This window comes from Bombus vosnesenskii, unplaced genomic scaffold (assembly GCF_011952255.1).
Source record: "Bombus vosnesenskii isolate JDL3184/JDL3185 unplaced genomic scaffold, Bvos_JDL3184-5_v1.1 scf7180000013383, whole genome shotgun sequence".
Classification (NCBI taxonomy): domain Eukaryota; kingdom Metazoa; phylum Arthropoda; class Insecta; order Hymenoptera; family Apidae; genus Bombus; species Bombus vosnesenskii.
In genome coordinates, this window is record NW_022883012.1 from 547,908 (window position 1) to 569,214 (window position 21,307).

General features: G+C 41.7%; 1 protein-coding gene across 9 annotated transcripts in view; it reads left to right on the top strand.

Annotated features, from left to right (window-relative positions):
* The window catches only part of LOC117237590 (protein sax-3-like), a 238,030-nt gene extending 217,224 nt beyond the window's left edge, over positions 1 to 20,806 (top strand). For 8 of the 9 annotated variants that reach the window (XM_033501708.1, XM_033501705.1, XM_033501711.1 and 5 more), the window contains 3 exons: positions 9,495 to 9,678; positions 15,380 to 15,522; positions 17,845 to 20,806. In XM_033501708.1, the coding sequence (XP_033357599.1) occupies positions 9,495 to 9,678; positions 15,380 to 15,522; positions 17,845 to 17,957 (440 nt within the window). In that variant the 3' untranslated portion in view covers positions 17,958 to 20,806. The remainder of the gene's footprint in view (positions 1 to 9,494; positions 9,679 to 15,379; positions 15,523 to 17,844) is intronic. The other variant, XM_033501710.1, reaches the window with a different exon arrangement.
* Positions 20,807 to 21,307: the final 501 nt, after the last annotated feature.

Genomic DNA, 21,307 nt, shown 5'->3' on the forward strand with positions numbered 1-21,307 from the left:
CACCATGGTTTATTTATATCGTATTACGTTCCATCTGCCAGAACTAGAAACAGCTGAGTTAAATAATTAAAGCTGTCGGCGTTGTACCTAAGCTAGTTTCAGGAAAACTTAATTTCACCATTGCTACCGGCGGAGGAATTCCAAGCTCGAGAAATTTGTCCGTAGAAACTGATACGAACATCTTCGGTTTAGACCTCCATTCGCCGGATGTCGAATCGAACCAGTCGTCCTATTACTAACCACCGAATCAAACTAATTGACGCGTCGTTAGCTTTACGATCGATCTAATTATCGACTTAAGAGTCTTTACGATAACATAGGAACGATCGATGAGAAAAATTGTACGTTTTTCTGTTTATGGAAAATATTCGTCTAAACGATGGTGGCCTTTGAAAGAAATTGGAAGAAATTTGGATAAATGTGATTAAAGCTAATTAGCAGTTTTTACGTAACGATAATTTCAATCGTATATCCAAATTATTCGATCAACTGTTTCATTTTCGAATTTTCTTATTTAACCATCTGTTAATTAATTTCCATAATCTCATTGTGATTCGATTCACGCTGTAATATTCTATCTCTTACATTTTACATCGAAGCGCTCATCTAAATATTCAACCTTTTAAATTCATTTGCACCGATAACGATCAGAAGCTGACAGAGGGGCATGAATATAAAGTTGTATCATGCACGAAAAGGCTAGAAAAAGTATTTGCACTGGATTTTTGTCGCCAGTGGAGCTACAAGTATATTAAACTTTCTATCGTTTAGTAGTACTCTCGCGTGAAACACGGAAAAATTTGATACTACGAAAATAATATTTAGCGCAGGTTAAAAAATATTCAGATTTTGTTAATGTTCGTCCGGCGGAAACACTAACTCGACAAGTTCAACTGTATCCTCGAAGCGAAAAGAGAAATCCATTAGTTTTGCCGCTAGTAAAACGCGCTGATCGTCGTCACGATGCAAATTAGAAGAAAAACGCAAACTCTCTCGAGTTAAGATTTTTACCTCAATGATGCTGAGAGAATCGTTTAAATCGAACAACCGGAGAAATGGGATAAAAGGCTAAGGTGGGTAGCAAGGCGGAAAACAAAGAGAAAAAGACGCTCGAGTATTCAGCGTGAGATCGAGGAAATTGGCTACGGTATCTGCTATTTTCGGTGACTTACGGTGACACGAACTTCGCATTGGGAATCGGTCGCGGGACCGGAACGTCGAAGAAACGAAGCTATCACGACAGAAACGGAAAAGAAGGAGACAAAGTTTATTTGGCGCGAATTAAAGCTGAAACTCGTGATGTTAATCGGTTCGAACTTTATATCTAAGATTCTGAACAAGGTCTGATAATCTTTTAATCGAGTTTATCTTGTTTTTGATAATACTTACGAAGCGTAGGAGGGTGTACGTTCTTTGGGTATATGAACTTCTCAGTAGTCGAAATGGTCAACCAACTGCGCTTTTTGTCGGTTTCTCTGTCTTATTGCACGACTACGCGATTAATGTTAAATTTTGACAAAAAAAAAAAGAAATCACGCGTTTGCGTTTATTACGATAAGGTGACTCAACGTCTAACTCTTTGGTTATTTTATAACGCAACGGGAAATTTCTAGGAAAAACCTCCCACGAAGAATATTTGCAATGTAAAATGTTTGCCGCGCTGAAAGCTCGACGAACACGTAAAACTACGCAAAATTACGCTAAACCATCATTGTGCGCCTAGCACAGTTCATCTCCGAGGAACGTGTAGACTATAAAAGCTTCGTGTTGTAATCATCTGGATAGAAGAGTCTCGCATAGTCCCATATATACCGAGACTCGCTCGGCACGCTCACGAATATTAACAGTGTCTACGGTCGATGTGACCTGAATGGCGAAAATATTTTCCTCTCCGCAACTATGAGCCACGTCGGAGGATTTTTACAAAGAGCAGAATTCCACGGCTTCCTTTTTCCATGGCGGATCACGAACACGGGGTCGTATTCAGCCCTGGCCAGAAGGCAACTCTCGTCGAATGGTCAGCAGAGAGTGGAAACGCCCGACACGACCAGACGGCGACGACCAAACGACGATTTCGACGTACATCAAAGGAAACTCGTCTTCGACTTTTCATCGTTAATGTTCTCCCCGTCCATCTGTACCAACTACCAGAATTGAAACACTACTCGTCAAAGATGGATAATCGAACCGTCGACTCGCTAAGAGGATTTAAACGTAGTCGTTTAAAAATCGATGGAGATGGCGACCTTTGTCGGAGCGCGATGTCTTTCGATTTAAGTATTCTCTTTTCTCTCAGAAATCTTTTGTTTCTACGGTCAGCCGTATGAATATGTACCTCGCGGCTATTCGAGATTTGCCTCGTGGACTATATAAAATTTTTATGAGACTTTATGTTACATCTGTTACTCGCAAGTATCTGAGATAGTAAAATGTGTCGTATATACACGCGCATATGGCGATATATACGCATATACGTATAGAATAAAAATAAAAGATATAATAAAAATACGTGGAATATAATTTCAGAATAAGGTACTCGTTATAATCTCTACTCCGTCTCGTTGGGATTATTTATAAATATGCGCAACCTAATAACACGATCGGTGCAAAGCGTTAAAAGTTTGGATAATATAGATCGTAAATAGCGAGCAACGGATTTATCGCGTACCCCGCGTTAATTATCGAACAACGGACACTTTACAAATTAAACGAGGAAACGCGAAATAATTCTGAAAGAAGTAAGGAGCCTGTTACCATCTTAAACCTGACCCTGAGATGAAGTACGTTAATTTTTTACCATAATTATTTCAACGTCGTTCTAATAAACCAGGCACGCCGTTCTTATATATAGCCGTTACTGTGTGTCATCATTACCGATAGCCAGTTTACAAAATGCCGGCAAGCTGAAACGCTAGAAGATAAAACACCGAGGCGTCGAAGAGGAAGCTCGGTAACAGAGCGAAATAAAAGGGTACAGCTCGGCAGAAAGGAGAAAGAACAAAGGGAAGAGAGGCGGGCGCGGATGGAGAAACAGGATCGAAACTATTCGGTACATTCTGCTGCTGATCGGGTAAATTGGGTTCGTTCGGCGAATTTTTGCGGCTGCGAAACGCTTAGGAGGATAATTGACGGAGAAGTGGCATAGTCGGAATGGATGGAGAGCGGCAGAGTGGCTGGCAGCCGTTAGGAAAGAAGAACCTGGAGAAGCGGAAGAACTTCGTTTCGCTGGCTCGAGAGAAAGGGACGGCTAGTGGAATCGAGATACGTCGAGCTCCGTTCCTTGGAACAAAGGGAACGAGAAGAAGAAAGGGGGGACAAGGAGGGGCGAAAGTGGTACTTAGAGGTAGACAGGAAAATGGACAGCGCCTGGGAAAATGTAAAACTACGGGAGGAAGTTCATAAATGAAAAAAGAACGGGCAAAACAAGAAACTCGGAGATAATAAAAATGGGAGAAGGAAGCCACCGAAAAGGAAAATTTCTTCTCTTCGTTGACGTAATTTTTGAGAACGCGAGCAGGCGAAATACAGGCGGAATAGAGACGAGACCAGCCTCGTCGAAAAGGGAAAACGATCTCTGAGAACGAACGAAATCGCATTTACGTTAGTTGGCCAGTTTCGCGAGAGTTTCGTGAGCAGCCTCGATGCAAAAGCGACAGGATCGGTCTTTGTGCTAACAAGATGTTCCACTTAACGTAATAACCGTGCTTTGTTGGCACTCTGCAAACACGTCCACCTGTTTCACCAAGCCTCCGTTCGTGTCCCCGACGAGTTCCGACTTTGATATCTTCGCGCCACCGATTCTAATCTCGTTCCATTTTTCTTTGCACTTTGTCTACCACGATTCGTTTATCGTTTCGTACAGAAATATAGGCGTGTGTACGGAATATCTCAGCACCTGTGTGTAATAAATATGCTTTCTTACCTTTAATTACCTTTAAGAAACTCAGGGGAACTAGGACGATTCTACGAGAACCTATAGCGTTTACGCGTGTCAAATTTTTATATACGTTGGCAACTTCTTGTCAAATACGCGTAAAATATTCGATCGTAAATAAAACAGTTGGTTTACAAGTTCATGCTTAAAACGTCACCGATATTGAAAGACATAATTTCTCGGCAAAGCGATAGGGTTTGACATTTTCTCACCCTCGTAACTTTCTCGCTAATCGTAAGACGACAAAACTGTTTTATTAAAATTCATACGTTATTGGAAGACTCCGAAAATCGAAAGTGAAATTATACTCGTTTCATCGAGATTTACGTGTTACAGCTGGATAATAAATAAGACCCCGGCTTACGGAAGTAAAGCCGGGATACTTGACCGAATATACCGAACCGAATAACGAATATAAAAATTCCTACTTTTAAATTTTGGACGTAGAAAGTACAATAGAATACGTATCTTTCTAAATGCAGGTTCCTTGCCAACTTCTCGACGCTGGATTGCATTTTGGTCTTACGCTTTTCTTCCTTCGGATAATTGCACGCGTGTAATTCCTTCGGTATCGCGGCAAATTCAAGGAGATCAGCGGATTCATCGTGGAAACTTTATCCGAAGTTGCAAGTGCTTCTAACGTGATTCGTCAGGACCGTTCTTGATCCTAATTTCGCTGTTTGACATTCGTCACTTTTCGTGACTTCTGTTCGACCCAGTTCTAGTTCGTGAACTTTCTCAAAGCGGACTAATAGCAGCTGGTCAGGATGGCGTACAAGATCCTGCGAAACTTATCGAACGTCCCATGATTATTGAGATTAATTTGGCCGTCACGCGAACGGCAAACTATCAGTGCGCACGAAGTTCCTTGAATCGATTACAACGTAAATTCGGACAGTATAAATACATAGTAGCCAGAGTGAACTAATGTACTTAAGCTGTAGATTTATCGGAAAGAAGAAAATTAAGGAAAGCCAATTGGAGGAATTCGATTATTTCAATGGAATTACTCGAGTACAAAATAGATTGCTCCATCGAGTTGTTAGACAAAATTGTAATTTAGTTTAAGGATGCCTGTATTTATGGAAGCAGACTTTATAAAATAAACTCTTCTTTCGTCTGTGTTACTTTGAATCCATAGAAATAAGAGAAAGAACAGCGAGGAAGCAGAAACGCATCGGAAACTCAAAATGCCGTGATATTTGATGCTTCGATATTCGTCGATCTTTAACGTCGAGGCCACGATATCCTAATTAATTACTCTAATCGTGTTCTAATCTTTAATTTTCATTTTTAATTAACTCGGTGTTCGCGCAAAGATTCAAAGAACTTTTGTAAAAATAAAATATTACAATTGCAACATATAGCGATGTAATTCTAGAAGCTAAATCTAAAAAGTAACAAAGTGGTCACGTCCATATTCTAAACTCGAGTACTCGTTCTATCGAGAACAGATGTTGGCGAGGGCATGTATCGTGGTTAAGAAAAACGGAAACCGCATAGTTGATATGGCTGCATTGTTTTCCTAAGGTGTGCGGCTGAATTTAAATTTGCAACCGCAGCACGGACAACTCGTGCATACGTGGCCAGCCATAAAACAACGGACACTTTCATAAACGTTATAAATTAGTCGTGCACGAAACTCGAGGTTTTCCGATGTTTCCGGTTTTTGCAAATGATAGGAAACAACTTGTAACGAGAACACCGTTCTCCGCGTGTTATTAACGTCTGCATAAAAGTTGATTTTTAAAGACAATTCTTACCAGATTTACCTCGGTTACCCTTTAGTGCACGTTCCTTTAAACGCAACGAAATGGCATGCTATTTAGTAATTCGGAATTTATTTTAATTTTATTTAGTAAATGGAATTAGACACGCGATATGTATTAAAACGCGTGAACGGAATACAAACGTTGGTTGGAAAATGAACGAACGATTTCTAACGCCAAATGATTTTCCATATATTTATTTCGATCTTTTTCGCGGATCGTGACATCCGACGCGACGTTTCCATCTATTTAAATAAAATTCTTTCGAAATAGAAATCTAACAAACGTACGTTTCGGTAAAATCGTATCGAAAATAAATATATCGACAGTTTAAAGCGTCACCTAGGATTTTGCAACGTCTCTATCGACTCGCGAATCTCCGCGCGGCTCTTGTGCACCCTATGCGTCACAAATCACGGGGTATTCGCGCAACGAAAAATCCACGCGAGAAACGAGAGGCGGAAGATCTCCGACCGAGGGCAAGAATTACGAGAGGGCAGGGCCGACGGATCCAGAACAAAATCGATAAGCGTCGTGCGACCATGAATCAACGCCGATGTGTTTAAACCGCCCGACCTGCGGGATTTGGCAAAGGATCCCGCTGGATAATCTCGACGAAACCACCACGGGGATTCGCCTGTGCTAGACAACACATGCGGAAAGAATCGACCAACCCTGGCCACTGCTGACACAGCTGAACCTTACGTGTGTACAGTTCGATAAAGAAACACGCGTCTGAAAGAACGAACGTAAAGAAAAATATCTATATTTAATTTATTTAATGCCAGAATTTTCGACGACTGGAGCGACCAACGGTGGACGTTGGGACAGGCAAACTTTTCGCGTCTCGAGTCGAACGAAGAAACACGAATGCGAAATGTCGTACGCAAAGATAGATATTCGTTTAATTCGTCGAATGCCGAATTTCGATAAAGTCGAAAGTCGAAGTTCGATAAAGAAACTGAAATTGTGGACTGAGGAACGAGTATGGAGAGAAAAATAATAAGGAAAGCGAGAAATTTTGAACGAGATAAACTCGAGCAGAGCTTAATATCGCGACGTATCTTCTTCCGTCCTCCCCTTTTCACCTGTCTTCTCGAGTTTCAAATGCTCTTACAAATTTTTTCGCGTCTTTTATGCTTGGTCGTTAGGTACAATCTCGTAGTTGATCTTGGGAAACGGCTACGGGAGGATGATATATTCGTTCGGGTCTTAAAATTCGAGGTGAAATATTGTTTCGGGTTGAGTAAAGAATCAATGTATCACGGGGTTAAAACCGTAGAGAAATTTTGTGAACTGACACTTTACAAGTACAAATAACATCGTGAAAAATGAACGACTTGAGAATCGACGGATATAATCACAAATACATTATATACATTTTACACGTTGATAAATCTGTTTTCCTGGAAATCGCAAAGGATTAATTTTTAACAATGTAAGGAATGTAAGAAGAAACAATGCCAAAGAACATAAATAGCAACTTGTGTATTATCAAGGTATTGGCATAGTCGGGAAAGTACGAGAAAACCGTTGTTTCGGAAGATTCTTCGATATTTCTCCACTAAGGAGACTCGTTTTGTAGAAACGTAGCGGCTGACAACGTACATGGACGCGTGCCCTCCGTCCTCGTGATTCCGCGTGAAGCTCGGTCGATAAAAACTGAGGAAAGAACGCGATGATGAATCCGATATCATCCAGTGATCGGACGAGCAAAGTGACGGCTTCTCGGCCGTATTCGAGGATTCGTGTACTACGATTCGTATAGAAAGATTCAGGAACGAAGAATCAGCGTTTAATTAAACGTTACAACAACGTATACAATACGACGCTAGTAACGAGTTATTAATGGTAAAATAGTACTTAATAATCTGCAAAGAAAATTAAGAAAATGGTAGAAAATGTAGAAAATTTAAATTTGCCAAGAGGTAGAGTATTTAAATTACGGATTATTCGAGTAAAAAGGAGTCGTTTTAAACTTCGTTCTTAGACCGCTCTGTACATTGGAAACATTTCCCTTTCGCGTGGACTCCCTACTGCTAGCGTACGTACGTTTTTCCAAGGTAGTCGTACTTTCGAAGCTGGAAACGAAGCGAAGGAGCGAAGGAAGAGATACTCGGTCGAACCTTGGTCGTTAGATACACGTATGCGTCACCGATGACGCGTCGTTTCGTATTTAGTGCCGCTGTGGGATAAAATATTCGGATTACATAACGTCGCAGCATTGCATAACATCGGTTTACAGACCAACAGTCCCGTTTCGCAAGCTTTACGAGAAAGGTAAACGATGTCGGCTCTTGGTAAGCTTAAATTCACTCGGTTGAACGAGTAAGACGCCACCTGCTTTTAACCCCCTGCATTTCGCGTGCTACGATAACGATTGTAAATGACTTTGATAACGGTAAAGGATAATATTTTATAAAATTGCTACGTTTTAACGAGATTCGATGGAAAATTTCTTTTCGACAAATCGAGAGATCGGTCGTCAAATTGAGAAATCCGCTAGTTCTTTTCGAAAACGGATACTAGATGTCGGATATTTTCGCGCTTTATCGTGCAAAAATAAAAATTTTAATTATCGCGGACGTTCGACGAATCTTTTATCAGCAAGCTCGAAATACAGTAATTTGAACAGTGACTGTAAAATTCCGAAGAAAATTTGAATTCCACTGCTACCACCTCTGCTCGATATTTGCTGCGTTAAAACGACATTTCACGCTTTCGTGCGAATAATTCGAAATCCTGGTCCACTAAATTTCCATCGAAGGATTATATTTTGCGCTACGAATCCGCTGACCTGTCTATAAATGCTTAATACCGGTTGTCGACGATAAAACCAACGAAATCGGCAGTAGTACCGTGATTCGTCGCATTATTCGCATTATTAAGCCGATACGATTTGTATTCGTCTGGCAGTCTGCGTGGAATTTGTACGCGGGCAAAATGGAGAAATCTTCGAGAAACATACCGTGGATCGGGCCTTCCTCCGCCCTCTCGTTCTTTCGTTTCTGGATTTCCATATTCTTAAACCACGCTGGCGGATGCATGATAAACTTCGAATTGGAAATGGTCCAGAAGACACCGGATAAAAGATCGCATCTGAATTGTGCCGCGATCGTTAGATGCACTTACGCGTGAACAACGACCTATTGTGAATATATATGTATATCGGCTCGGTGAAATATTGCGAACTAGAACTAAAATGGTTTCATCCGTTATTGCATTTGGGACGACTCGATTTGCCGTTAGATAAATTATTTTTCTACGCGTTTCAAGATACTCGAGTACGTTTACTCTGACAACTTGTAAAATCACGGTTAAGTTAACCCCACTACGATCCTCGAATTTTTTATATCTCAATCTCGCTTTCGTTTCGATCGAGAAAGCACGTTTAAATCTATTTTAGGAAATCTACGGCATTACGTGGAGACGAGAACTCACGCGTATCCATGACGATTCTTTCTCTTCTTTCTTCGAGTTACCGAGTTTTCGACCGAGAAGTCGACGTCTACGACGAACGAACTCGTCGAAGCGTACATAACGAAATCAGAAAATATACAGGGATAGGGGCTTGCAAAAGATCTTGGCCAAAAGATGCTGATTTTAAAACTTTCTAATTTTCCAATTTTCCGAATTCATAAATCCGTTTCATCGTATGCATTTAATCTTACTATTGTGCGTACAAGATAATAAAAACGAGCAGATACGAAGAAAACTATTTGGCGATATGTCGAGACACGCTCGACTCGGTGTTTACCGCTGTATCCTGACGTTACGTAATGAAATTTCAGCACCGTCCGTCCAGATAGTGGACGCCCTGGGTGAACCGCTGAGAGACAAGTACTACGAGGCTGACAGCACCATCGAGCTATTGTGCGTCGTGCGTCATATAGCGATGCAAGTCCAGTACAGCGTCGTTCAGTGGCTTCACGGCAACAGAGTTCTCAATTACGACACGACGAGAGGCGGTATCAGGTAAACGTTTCGTTCTTTTCACGCTCTCATTCGCTTAAAAGCTCGAAGAGCTACCTGTTTTTCGAAAACTAGCGTTATTTTCCTCGATGGGAAAATTCTAATCGATTCGGTTCTACCTTTGCCTCGCGTGGATCGATCGGTAAATCCAGCGACATAGAATTCATCGTCCAAATCGCGCGTTTAATTTAAAAGACTCGTAGACGTTACGACGAAAGGAAACAAGAGAAGTAAAACTAACGAAACTAATCGCAAGAAATTTCTCGTTCATAGTTTTAGGCGAACGCGTGTGCAACTCTTTCGTACGATAAATATGCAACGTGTATCTGCGCGACTGTGGATATATATTGAAAATCATATTTTACGAAGACAATTAGGAAAATGGAATCTGGCTAGAAAATTATTTTACGTACTAATTGCAAGTATTATAACGAGTACCATTCTCTGAACATTTTGCATATCTTTGCATATTACGCGCATTCTGTACACATTTGTCACGCTTCAAATTTCCGATGAATGCACAAAAATCCACAGTCCAGCGACGTATTATTTGTAAAAATGGTATCTCGTATATGCACCAACTTAATGCTTGAAAGCCAGATTCCAAATGTAATCGTAAAGAGGAAATATCGAAGAGAGAACTGGAATCGACCGTGTGAGAGCCATAACTCGATACAGCTGCGTATATACGTCAATCCTGTGCCAAGCATCTATCCTTCACGCAAGTCAAACACGACAAAATACCGTGGCCCATTCGATGCGCAGCGACGCGTCTCTGATACGACGTTTGAAATCCGGTCTCGATTCGCAGAGTCTGATTGCGGCGGGGGCAAAGGCAAGCGTTCGCGCCACTCGCTATTCCGTGGATAGGAGCGCGATCGTGACGGCCTCGGCTAGTCATAAATCATAACCAGGTGAACGCGCAAGCGGTCGACAATCCACGGGACGCCGCGGTAAGTTCTAATCCAGTGTCGACGATTCTCACTGCCTTTCCACCCCGTAGACGCACCCACTCCGCTAATCCTCGTATAAACTACCCCGCAGCCTGGAAAATCATCGGATCCCGCATCGCCGAACCGAGTCAGACGCCGCGATGAAACACCGAATGTACACGCGTATACGTCGAATAAATTTGCATAGTACACGTGTACGCTGTCGCTGAAATGTAAGCAACTCGCGTACTTTTCCCTCTTGCGTTACGCGATCGATCGCGTCAATTATCGTTTATACGAGTACCAAACTATGTTTTTTATACGATCGGAATGTTCTCGTTAATTTCTTTTCCTTCCGATCGGCGTCTTATAAAATATACCACGAATATTTCATTCGCGCCAGTCGCAGCTTTTTTCTCGGTGTAATTGGAAACAAACGTTTAAAGGACGTTTACGATTTGCAAAGACCGTACGATTGGAAGGTGTAACGATGCCTACATCGCGTATATTTAATAATTCTTAATTCGTAATATCTCTTTTAAACGAAAGGACAGAATTGTTTAACGCATATTTGTCATTTAAATTAATTTCTTATTCCATCGAGTATAATGCACCAGCGTATAATATAAACATGAATATGAGAGGAAGAATATGAAAAGTAAAACTGCATACGAAAAGTATAAATGAAAAGCTCGTAACTTACAGCTTCCAAAGTATACAAGTATTTTATAGCGTGTGGCTGATGACGAAGACTCGGCAAACTTGCGTTCTACGCTTTTACGATTTATAAAAGCAGAATATTTTACGCGTGTATTTGTAGTTGGAAAAGGATCGAATACGTAATATCTTCAATATCTCGAGCTTCAATTTCCGACATCCACTTGTTTATAAATCCGCATCGCGAGGCACGTTGTACGCGTAAAATATCCGAAATTTTGTTACAATTTTAGCGACTCTCTTCTAATCGTAGGAATCTGGAAAATGATAGAAAACTCGTATTAAGTCCGTTTATCTGCGGGACCTCGCGAGTGGTTTGTCAGTGAATAACACTGATCCGAACGATCGTTAACCTTTGAACGAGAATGTAGTGGCGCGAAGGAGAATGTTTCTCGCGAAAATGTTGTCGATGTGGCCGACAGCTCGACAAAGTTACAACCCGGCAGACACGCTGGCTGCTGGTAAATGGAATTAGTTTGCACTGTGCACCCGGTACATAAAGGCGCGTGTACATAGAGACTTGGCCTCTCGTTTCAGAGCACCCTCGTGGTACGACCACTTCAGCCCTCGTCGTACGTAGCGCAACCACGTGGCCCGTGGAAACCGCAGACCGTAAACACATTTCCGCAGTAACTACCGCTCTGCCGCTCGTTATTTTTCTCCGAGAAAGTAAATGTCCATTTCCGGCCGCGTGCCACCGCGCCGCAGACCCGTCGCATCGTCGCGTCGATTCGAAAAACGTAAAACGGCAAATTATTTGTCGCCGAGATTATTCGCCTGGATTTTAATTAACTAGATCCGAAGATAGCGAAAATTTGAGTCGTCGTCTTAGGCCCCCCTTGACCCAACACACAAGAAATCGTGTCAGACGATGTTTCTCCACCTGTATCGTCGATACGTACATACGCGTTTTAAAAGAAAAACGATAAAAATGCATTTTAGAAAGATTTCTTCTTTCGTAATCTTTTTTCAATAATTTTTTACTCGACTTGCTTACGATCCCTCTGCACCTGTGATCCTCGGACACCATGAATAATAATCGTAATCGTAATAAGACTAAAATAGTAGTTTTAAAATTATTCCACCCTTCTATCGATAAAATCTCTCGGAGCTAATCGGTTAAACGTGCTCGCCGGGAGTTATAGTTTAAAACAATAGCCGGCGCGATTAAATCATTCGTACGCAGGGACGCGTTAATAGGGTTGCGATTCAATCCCGTTTATTATACATTCACCGGAGGCGAATGGCTCGCAGGCGTCATTTTTCATAGCGTTAAAATTACAGAGCCGTATCGTGCAGAAATTTACAACCCCGTGATACGTTAATTCCATTACTTGGACGAGTACGTGTTCTGTTTCTCAACCGACGCGACAACGCAATTTCGTAAGAAAGCTGGAACGGTGAACGCCGGCAAGTAAGAAAATGTTGGATGAAAAGGAAGAGAAATGGAAAAAAGTATCCCAACTGCCGGTTTATTAACGCGAAACTGAAAGAAGCCAGGTGAAACGGTTGAAACCTCGATGGTTGGTTGCTTCGCACTACGGATCAACGAGCAATCGTGCTCGAACGAGCAGATAACGAACGGACAAATTGCGCTCGCCAAGTTTTTCAATTAAAGGCAACCCCCTGCTCCGTATTTCGCGGAGAATAGAACGAGGACAAAGGCTACGGTATTTATCGTTTGATTTAAACGAAGCGTCGAATAAAGAGTATATATTATTTGTTAAAAATCTTGTTTGATTTAGAAAGGTAGGTGCATCGCAAATATCCGTAGATCAAGGCACCTACTGGTCTCGTACAAACGACGATTATCGAAAGTCAGATTGTCGGAGAAACGACGAATAATCGGTTGGAATTTTGTATTCGTATAAATGTAAAATTTAAAACATCCTGCGGAATCGCGTGAAAGTTATATCGCAAGATAATAAATAAACAAGCGTATGTCGATCCTCGCTACATAACGAGCGACGCCTCGGCGACAAAAGTCGCTAACGAATCGAATAGGTAACTGCGAGAAATCTACTGATCGTGAAACACAAATGTGGGAAACGAATGACTATTTTTAAAAGCTATTCGTACGCTGCTCTCTGCTGAAAACCTTACTGCGATAAAATACCATAAGGATTCGATTTCCACGTAACATTGTGTTTTATAATACGGTGATATATCTTATAATGCGATATTTCGAGAATTCGAGTCTTATGCGAATAGATTGGTTCGTGAAATCGATTTCTACGTACCTTTGCGGTCTTTCAAAGGTTCGATTTTTGCATAACCTAGTGCTTTAGAAACTCGTCTGCTACGTGATACTACGCTACATGAAAAACACAGTTTCTACGTAACAATGTATCGTACGTACTTTGAGACCTCGATTTCTATAGAATAGAGTACCTTGAGAATTCAATTTATACATAGCCCGATATTTCTAGACCTCGATGACGTCTGTATTACACAATGTGAACATACTTTGAAAGCTCGATATCTACACGGTTCGTCATTTTGACTTCAAGTTTGGATAAAACACGGAAAAATGTATCTCTCGTGCCTACGAGATTGCTAGACTCGAAAGAAATTGAAAGTTTCATTAGCTTGTTCGCCGAGAGATTGATAAGGGGCGTGGAAAAAGCGATGGTAATGAAAAGAAATCGAACGAGCATCCGATGCACACTCGAGTCCTTTTCGAAGCTTCTTCTTCCCAAAGAATATCAAATCTTTTATGACTCACATACTATAACCTACGGATAATCAAATATTTCATTGCCGAATCTTAAGATTCGTCGTTTTCATGTACGATCACTGTGCTTTATCGTAAAATGGTTCGATGAAAATACGATAAAAGTTCGTTTCTACGTACATTTCGAAGACGAACCGAACGAGCCAAGTTGCGTGTACCTTTGTCCAATCACGATCAATAAGATGCAACGTAAGATGTATAAGTAAGATGAAAGAGAATAAATTACTTTACGCGTTCTCTTTCGTAAGCATGTACATAATCTCGAAACGATGAACGCTGGCGATTTATTAAGTTACAGCGCCTTATCATCGTGAAGAGTTCTTTCGCAACGTAGATGCGTTCGTGTCCGCAAGGAAATAACATCGTTTCTTGCCAGATAGATCGAGCGGACCAAACAGATCCTATTACGGAATAATATCGCTCGTGTACGTTCTACTTGCTTTGACAAATTATTCGAATAAGGTGGCACATTTTTCCCTTTGCTTTTTGTTCGTTAATAAGGTAGTCAACGAATATAAAGACAACGACGAAATTATTTTTCTAGATAAATAATAAAAATTATAAAGTTAATAAAGTTATTCGATAATTTATCCGCTATGTAAATCAATTTCGTGTTGGCATTCTCCCCTGACAATCTCTCTTTCCAATTTACAACGATGCAGGAAAAATTGACTCCATTATAGCTATGCTATATTACACGATGTTCAAAATTCCATATGCTAATGCTTTCCAAATAGAAGCTGATTGCATTTATACTTTCCCAATGCATATCAATATGGAATTTTAATTCGATTCGAGTTTAAATACGTCGCGTGCGATATTACCAAGAATCGCAATAATTTCGTAATCGATTTCACGCGTCACCGATCTATGTAAATTGTAAATAACCATTGTATGGATACGCGTACACGATGTATCACATTTTAATTATACGAATAGTCGAAAAGAAAATACATACCTCTTTTCACCTCCAGGCAAATGTTTAGCCACTGCGATACTAAAATACTTTTCATAGGTTTTTCTTTGAAAAAAGAACGACCAAGGCCAAAGACCAAGCGGTTAAGGGAGAAATAAAGAGAACGTGAGATTTGTTTTATCACGAGTGTCGTTCGAACGAGAGCCTGGCGTTATAAAAACGCGTGATAAAAGAACAAAAAGGCAAGAAGGATGATAAAGGGTAGAATAAAAGTCTGCAGAACGATCTCTCAAAAATCGGACTGGCCATTTTTCGCGTACGCTTCCGGCCGCTGATAAAACGCCCGTCCCGCCCGGAAGTTCCGTTAAAAATTGAAATTTCAACACCGCTGTACGTATGTTCCAGCGTGAAAACGGACCTAATGGAAGAGGGGGCCAATTCGACACTCAGCATAGCGAGGGTGGGACCAGCTGACAGCGGAAACTACACGTGCCATCTCACCACCATGCCCGATCAACCTGCCACTGTTCACGTGCACGTGCTCAACGGTGAGCATAAACGTTTTTCTACCGTCTTAGAGCCGGCGCTTGAAAATTTTCCAACGTTCCTAACTCGATACGTAATTTAAGAACCCTTGCACATTCCTATACGCATTATAGCAAAAGGAATTACGTGTATTTGAAATGATACAAGCGTAATATTCACCCTTGTCCGTGTTACAGTCGCTTCGTTTCGAAAGCCATTCTCGCGACTAACGCGTAATTAAGCATCGAGCGATTTTCTACGAACTTTTACATCGTGCCAAAGAATAGAAAATTTTTGCTCTAACAACTGTATCGTTATCCTCTTTTAAATGCACCGCGCGTCGAACAGATTCGAATTACGCTATTCCGCCTAGTATTTCAATGAAGTTCACGGTATCGCAATAGTTGGGTTAAGAATTTCATTTACCTGAAATCAGGTATTCCGTCGATCATCTGCAGTCGTAAAAAAATTCAACGTAATGTGCATGTAAATTACAACCGATGCAATATTCATCAACCGCGGCCAATCCAATCCGCGGAAAAGAATTTGAATACTCTCGTTCGTTAATGTTTCGTGTTGTTTATCGATGCAGTGGTTTCCACGTTTGACGTGCGTATTTCATGAATTTTTACAATTTATTTTTTGTTTTCATGTATTTTCCTAATCGTACCGAATTAATAGGAGAAACACAGCGCCAGAAATTCTTAAAAAGAGAGGGAATATTTATGTTCCTTTTGATATTCATGAATATTCCAACGATTATTCGAATTTCAAAAAAAAATCAACAAGTCTACGTAAAGTTTTCTGAAAATATTTTTTAGGAATTAGGTAATTGCGTTCGACGAAGATGTAGCGTAAATTTATAAAAAGTTAACAACGTGGTGATTCGTATTCGATGAACCCCGCCGAAAGTTTTCGACGTAATGCCGAAGGATCGCGAAAACTTGCACTACGATCTTTATGAGGCTGTCAAAATGAAAGTCACGTGGCCGACGTTAAATATCGTGTGATATTTATGCATATTACGCTTAATTACAGGCGTGCGTGACGAAAGAAGCGAACAGAATATCAGGGAAGGTAACTCCCACGACGCCGCGCCGCCGTTAAATCGCAACAAACTCGCGCGCGACGCACAAAAATCCTGATAAGATACGCGCGACTTATCACCGCCGATAAACTCTCGCTACCTAAACACAAGGTTCAGCCTCTGCGCTAAATAAGACGATCGAAACACAGAAAGTAAGATGCGTTTCTTATTGAAAAATTTAAACGACTTTCGCGACTTTAAGCAAAGAAAAAAGAAAATAGAAAACGGTATTTTTAACGCGCGAGTAAAACGCGAGCGAGAAAGTAATAAAACATGTGAAAAGCATAAAAACGAAAATTATATAAATCGAGATAGTAGACGAACGTTTGATTTATGCTGTGGAATTTGGCTTTAGATCGCAATTGATCCGCTGGAACAGCGTTTTTTGGAAAAAATTCTTCAACGTCGAAGAGCCTTTGACATTTGTATTCCCTTTGGTCCTTTCTGGTGGTGCTTTATTCCCTTTCCTGTTTACCGTCGATTGAAATTCAAAAAGAGAGAACGTAACGATGAGTCAGCGTTGCATAACAGAGGCCCGTGTTAATTGGTTTTTAGCTCTGTCGTTTACCCCATTTCGTAGCTATTGCTTTTTACAAAAGAGCCGGTTATATCGGGATTTACGACAGCGAATTCCATCAAGACCTGACTAATTCACGGTTATATCGAGCGGGAAAACGAACACGCGCCACTCGTTCGGTCGTTCCTGGATTATGCTAAATGCAAAGCGTGCTTTCGCCAGGTAAAAGTTTACTCGTAGCTCGTAGCCTTTCAAACTTAGGAAACTTACATCGCGGCGCAACAGCGATGCTCGCAATGCCCGCAGGATGCGTCGACAACAACAATATCTATCCTCGTTGCTCTTCGTGCAAAACGCGCTCTATCTTTCATTTGGAAATTGTTGAGAACTAAATTTCGCTACTTTCCTCGTGACATCTTTGCTTCGTTCGATGTAAAACACGTCAGGTAGAAACAAGAGTTCGTAACGTTTTGCAACAACGGGATGCTAATTAAAAATAGTCTCTGCGTCGTTTGCCATATACATCGTCGAGTAAATCTACGTAGAAATATGTAAAGGTTGTTTTCGAATTTTTTTAAGAACACTGGCAACTTTTGTTCTAATCCGATATTATTCTGCTCTGGCAACAGCGCATTCTTAACATTTTCGCGCGGTCGTGCCAACGTGTACGACCGTTATCAATTTCTTAAGCCAATATAGTCGAAAGCTAGCAGTGTTTGAGTGTACGTAACGATGTTTCAGGAGAAAGCTTAGCCGAACTCCATCACGGATGCGCAAAAAGCGTGGGCGGTAGCGGGTCGTTGCTACTGCTTCTGTTCGTTCTCCTGGGCCGGATACAACAGGTGTTCAGATGAAGGATCGACGACGCTTCGTCGCCGTATCGACACGGCGCTGCACGAATAACGATATGGACTTTTATATTATCGTTGAAGAATGAAGCTAGCCGTGTGGACGCGTGAACGACGAACGAAGGAAAAAAGAGCGACGAAAGAAATGGATGAAACGAGAAGAGGTGACATAGGGCGGGGAAAGTAAAACGTGGATCGAAACGTTACGGGAATAGACGAGAGAATAGGCTACTGCGAGAAAGGGAAAGGTTGGCAGCGTCGATCCGCCGCCATTGTCTTTCTGCGTCGCTACACGCCAGTTTCCGGTTCACCGTTTGTCCTCCATGGCCGACTCGATCTCGTAAAGCGCCCGACTCTCGCGTCTTTGTCCTTCCGATTGCCGGAACTCTCGGATCGTAGTCGAAAGAATTAGGCGACCCGCTGAGGTTCGGAGGAAGGAATTAATTCGTCGATAGCGCTGGTTGCTGGATCGATCAGATCGTATCGAAGGTGAGAGAGAAAACGGGCTTAGAGATTCGATTTGGAAATTCAATTTGGAAATTCGATCGGCTGACTCGTAGTCTTCCTGTTTTCGCGCGTCAGCTACGTCATGTGCCTTTATATTCAGTTTCGAGAACGAAGTCAAGCGCGAAGAGTTTGGCCGCGGAGTTGCGTCGTACGTAAACGAAGATGGAACAAGATGAGGACGACACGTGCATATCTTTTGCGTTCTACGTTGACTCGTGTAATTGCACGTTTTCGTTTATTTTAGCGATCGTGTACGATAGATCTTTGTATCGTGGAATACATAATCAAAATATAATAAAAATAGTACATAGGGGTTTAATACGTATAAAAATGTTGACATATCTTGTTATTCGGCACTCGAATAGACTGAACTACTAAACTAATCGAAACGGATGTAGATCAGTAATAAACTTAAAACGTTCACCGTCTACGATTCCAGAGAGAAATGTCCTCGCTTTCGCGTCGCATCTCTGTTACCTTAAATTTCTTAGCACGGATGGTGAACGCGTTAAGTTTCGATTCATCTCATACTCGCAGCCATACTTTTTCGTTTATTTCCTGGAGAAATGTCTCTTATTTTTCCACTTTATATAGGACCGCCTTTATCATCGAGCCAATGCGAAAAATACCAAAAGATTTCCAAAGGATCGTCGATAGCGATCTAAAATTGTCTCGGCAACCAGAATCTACCGATAGCGAAAGAATCAGCTTTGATCTCCGGCGCGGCAAAGGAGAGCCGCTGCCGGCGGGAGGTTGTTCCTTCCTCCCTACGGTCGCAACCGATTGTCTCGGGAAAATTGGTACGAAACCGTGTCGCCTGACTGCGCCCAACTGCGTCGATTCGAAAATCAGCGCAGGTTCGATCAAGTTTGCGTAAACGTGCAAGTATCGAGCACTCTTATACGTGGCCACTTATCCGCATGTCGACGAAGAAAGCGCGAACTACGCGCCGGTTACTTTAAGTTGGATAACGCTCGGAAGACGCCTCGCGCCGTTGCATTCCTTCGTCGCGTTCCAACGTTTCCGAGATCCGTGTTCGGAGGCTGGTTTTACGGCGATGCACCGCGAGTCTTTGATTCCGAATCTGTGTCGACGTGCGTTCGTCGGAAAATGGCGTGATGATGCGACGAAGATCGAGCGTCTCGCGTATATTCGTATCGGCGATCGAACGAACGCGCGTTAACAAGTTTAAGCGACGATCGTTCGTTCGATTCCAGTTGAATTCGGATATCGATTGCGAACGAAGATAAGAAATACGACGTATCTAATAAGAAAAACTATTCGATGATTGTAACAGTGAGTTTCCTTATTTATACATTTTGTTCGAGTAATCATGCGTCGACGAGAGGAAAAGTCGACTGTGTGTACCGAGTACGGACCGCTCGAGCGAGGCTCGAATTATCAGTATTATCTAGTTTTCTAAAGAGCCAGGCCGAAGCATCGCGTGAAAGAAAGCGGAAGCGATCGCGAAGCGCGCCTAGTCGATGGTATCTAGCGTCATCGAGGAGCGCGCGATCGATTCGATCGTCGACGAGATAATCGAGAAAAGTGAGAAAGCGCCGCATACGTATATCGGACGTATGCTCGATCCTCTCCACTCGAACGAATACAGTGTACTTAATTCGTAACATCGACTACGCGCGTCACGAACATTTGTATTTACATCGTTCTTAGTTAACGAGAATGTTATGCAACAACGTGTACGTCTCGTTGTTTTCTATATCGACTGGTTGTAAAATTACGCAGAAGCACGAACGAGTGGACGAGTCGTAAAACTACAAATACCTAGTACAAATGAAAATGCTTAAGAGATTAAATTATTTCGTCGGCATCGTTATTTCTCTAAGTAAAAGCACACGTTTTTCAAATTTACCGATTTTCGTATCAAAGGATCGCGGTAATACGGTTCTGTGGTTCGTGAAAATAAATTCGAATATTTAACGCGATATCGTTGATTAAAAATATGAGATATCCTTTGATCGTAAACTAGCGAAAATTCGTGTTACGAATCAAGGATTAAACCACTCGTAAAGCGTTTTCGAGCGGCTCAATGGGCACAATGGGATACGAGAAAAGCGATTAACTGCCAACCTGATCCTAAGCTCATCAATTAGCGATACGAAGCGAAGTTTTAAAGCGGCGGCAGCTACGCGTTTTAGATAAAGTCATTCTTTTTCCGTTGATCCGTTGATCTGTCGCTCGACGGACGAGGCTCTCGAACGGCGCTCACGAGCGCAATTGAACTTCTGTATCGGGACAGATCGCACAGTAATACTCGAACTTGACGTAAAATCCAAAGTTTTCTTCGACGGCGAAATTATGAAATATACGATATGCGTTTTACAAGACTTTGTTCCTTTCCTTTCTACCATTTGTTCCCGCCGATCTTTAAGAAGAATCTTTCTCCTTTAAACATCCACGATTTCACCGAATAACATTTTCTGCCATTTTCTCCTAGACACAGAATAGACGTACAGCTGTTGATAGAAATATTTCGATTCAAGATGATATTAAAGGTAAGCGATATGAAATCGAATAAGCGAAAATAAGCCTACTACGTTCTTTGCCGCGTTCCTTGCTACGTATTTTCGATCTAATCGTGTTTTTCTATCGTGAAAATACGTATTTCTTAAATTCGACGAAGTCGCGAGACAACTATCATCCTCGAATCGGATGAAAAATATTTCTCACTGTCATTTCGTTTGCGCGATTCTCGGAACCAGTCCGTAGAAACCGCTCTGGTAAGTGGCGGAAATACACGGTCCTAAAGTTGCTCCAAAGACAAAATTACCCCTTTCCCATAGGAAACGTCCGCTTTTGTTGCCTGGACAAACTGGCCCGCACGACGA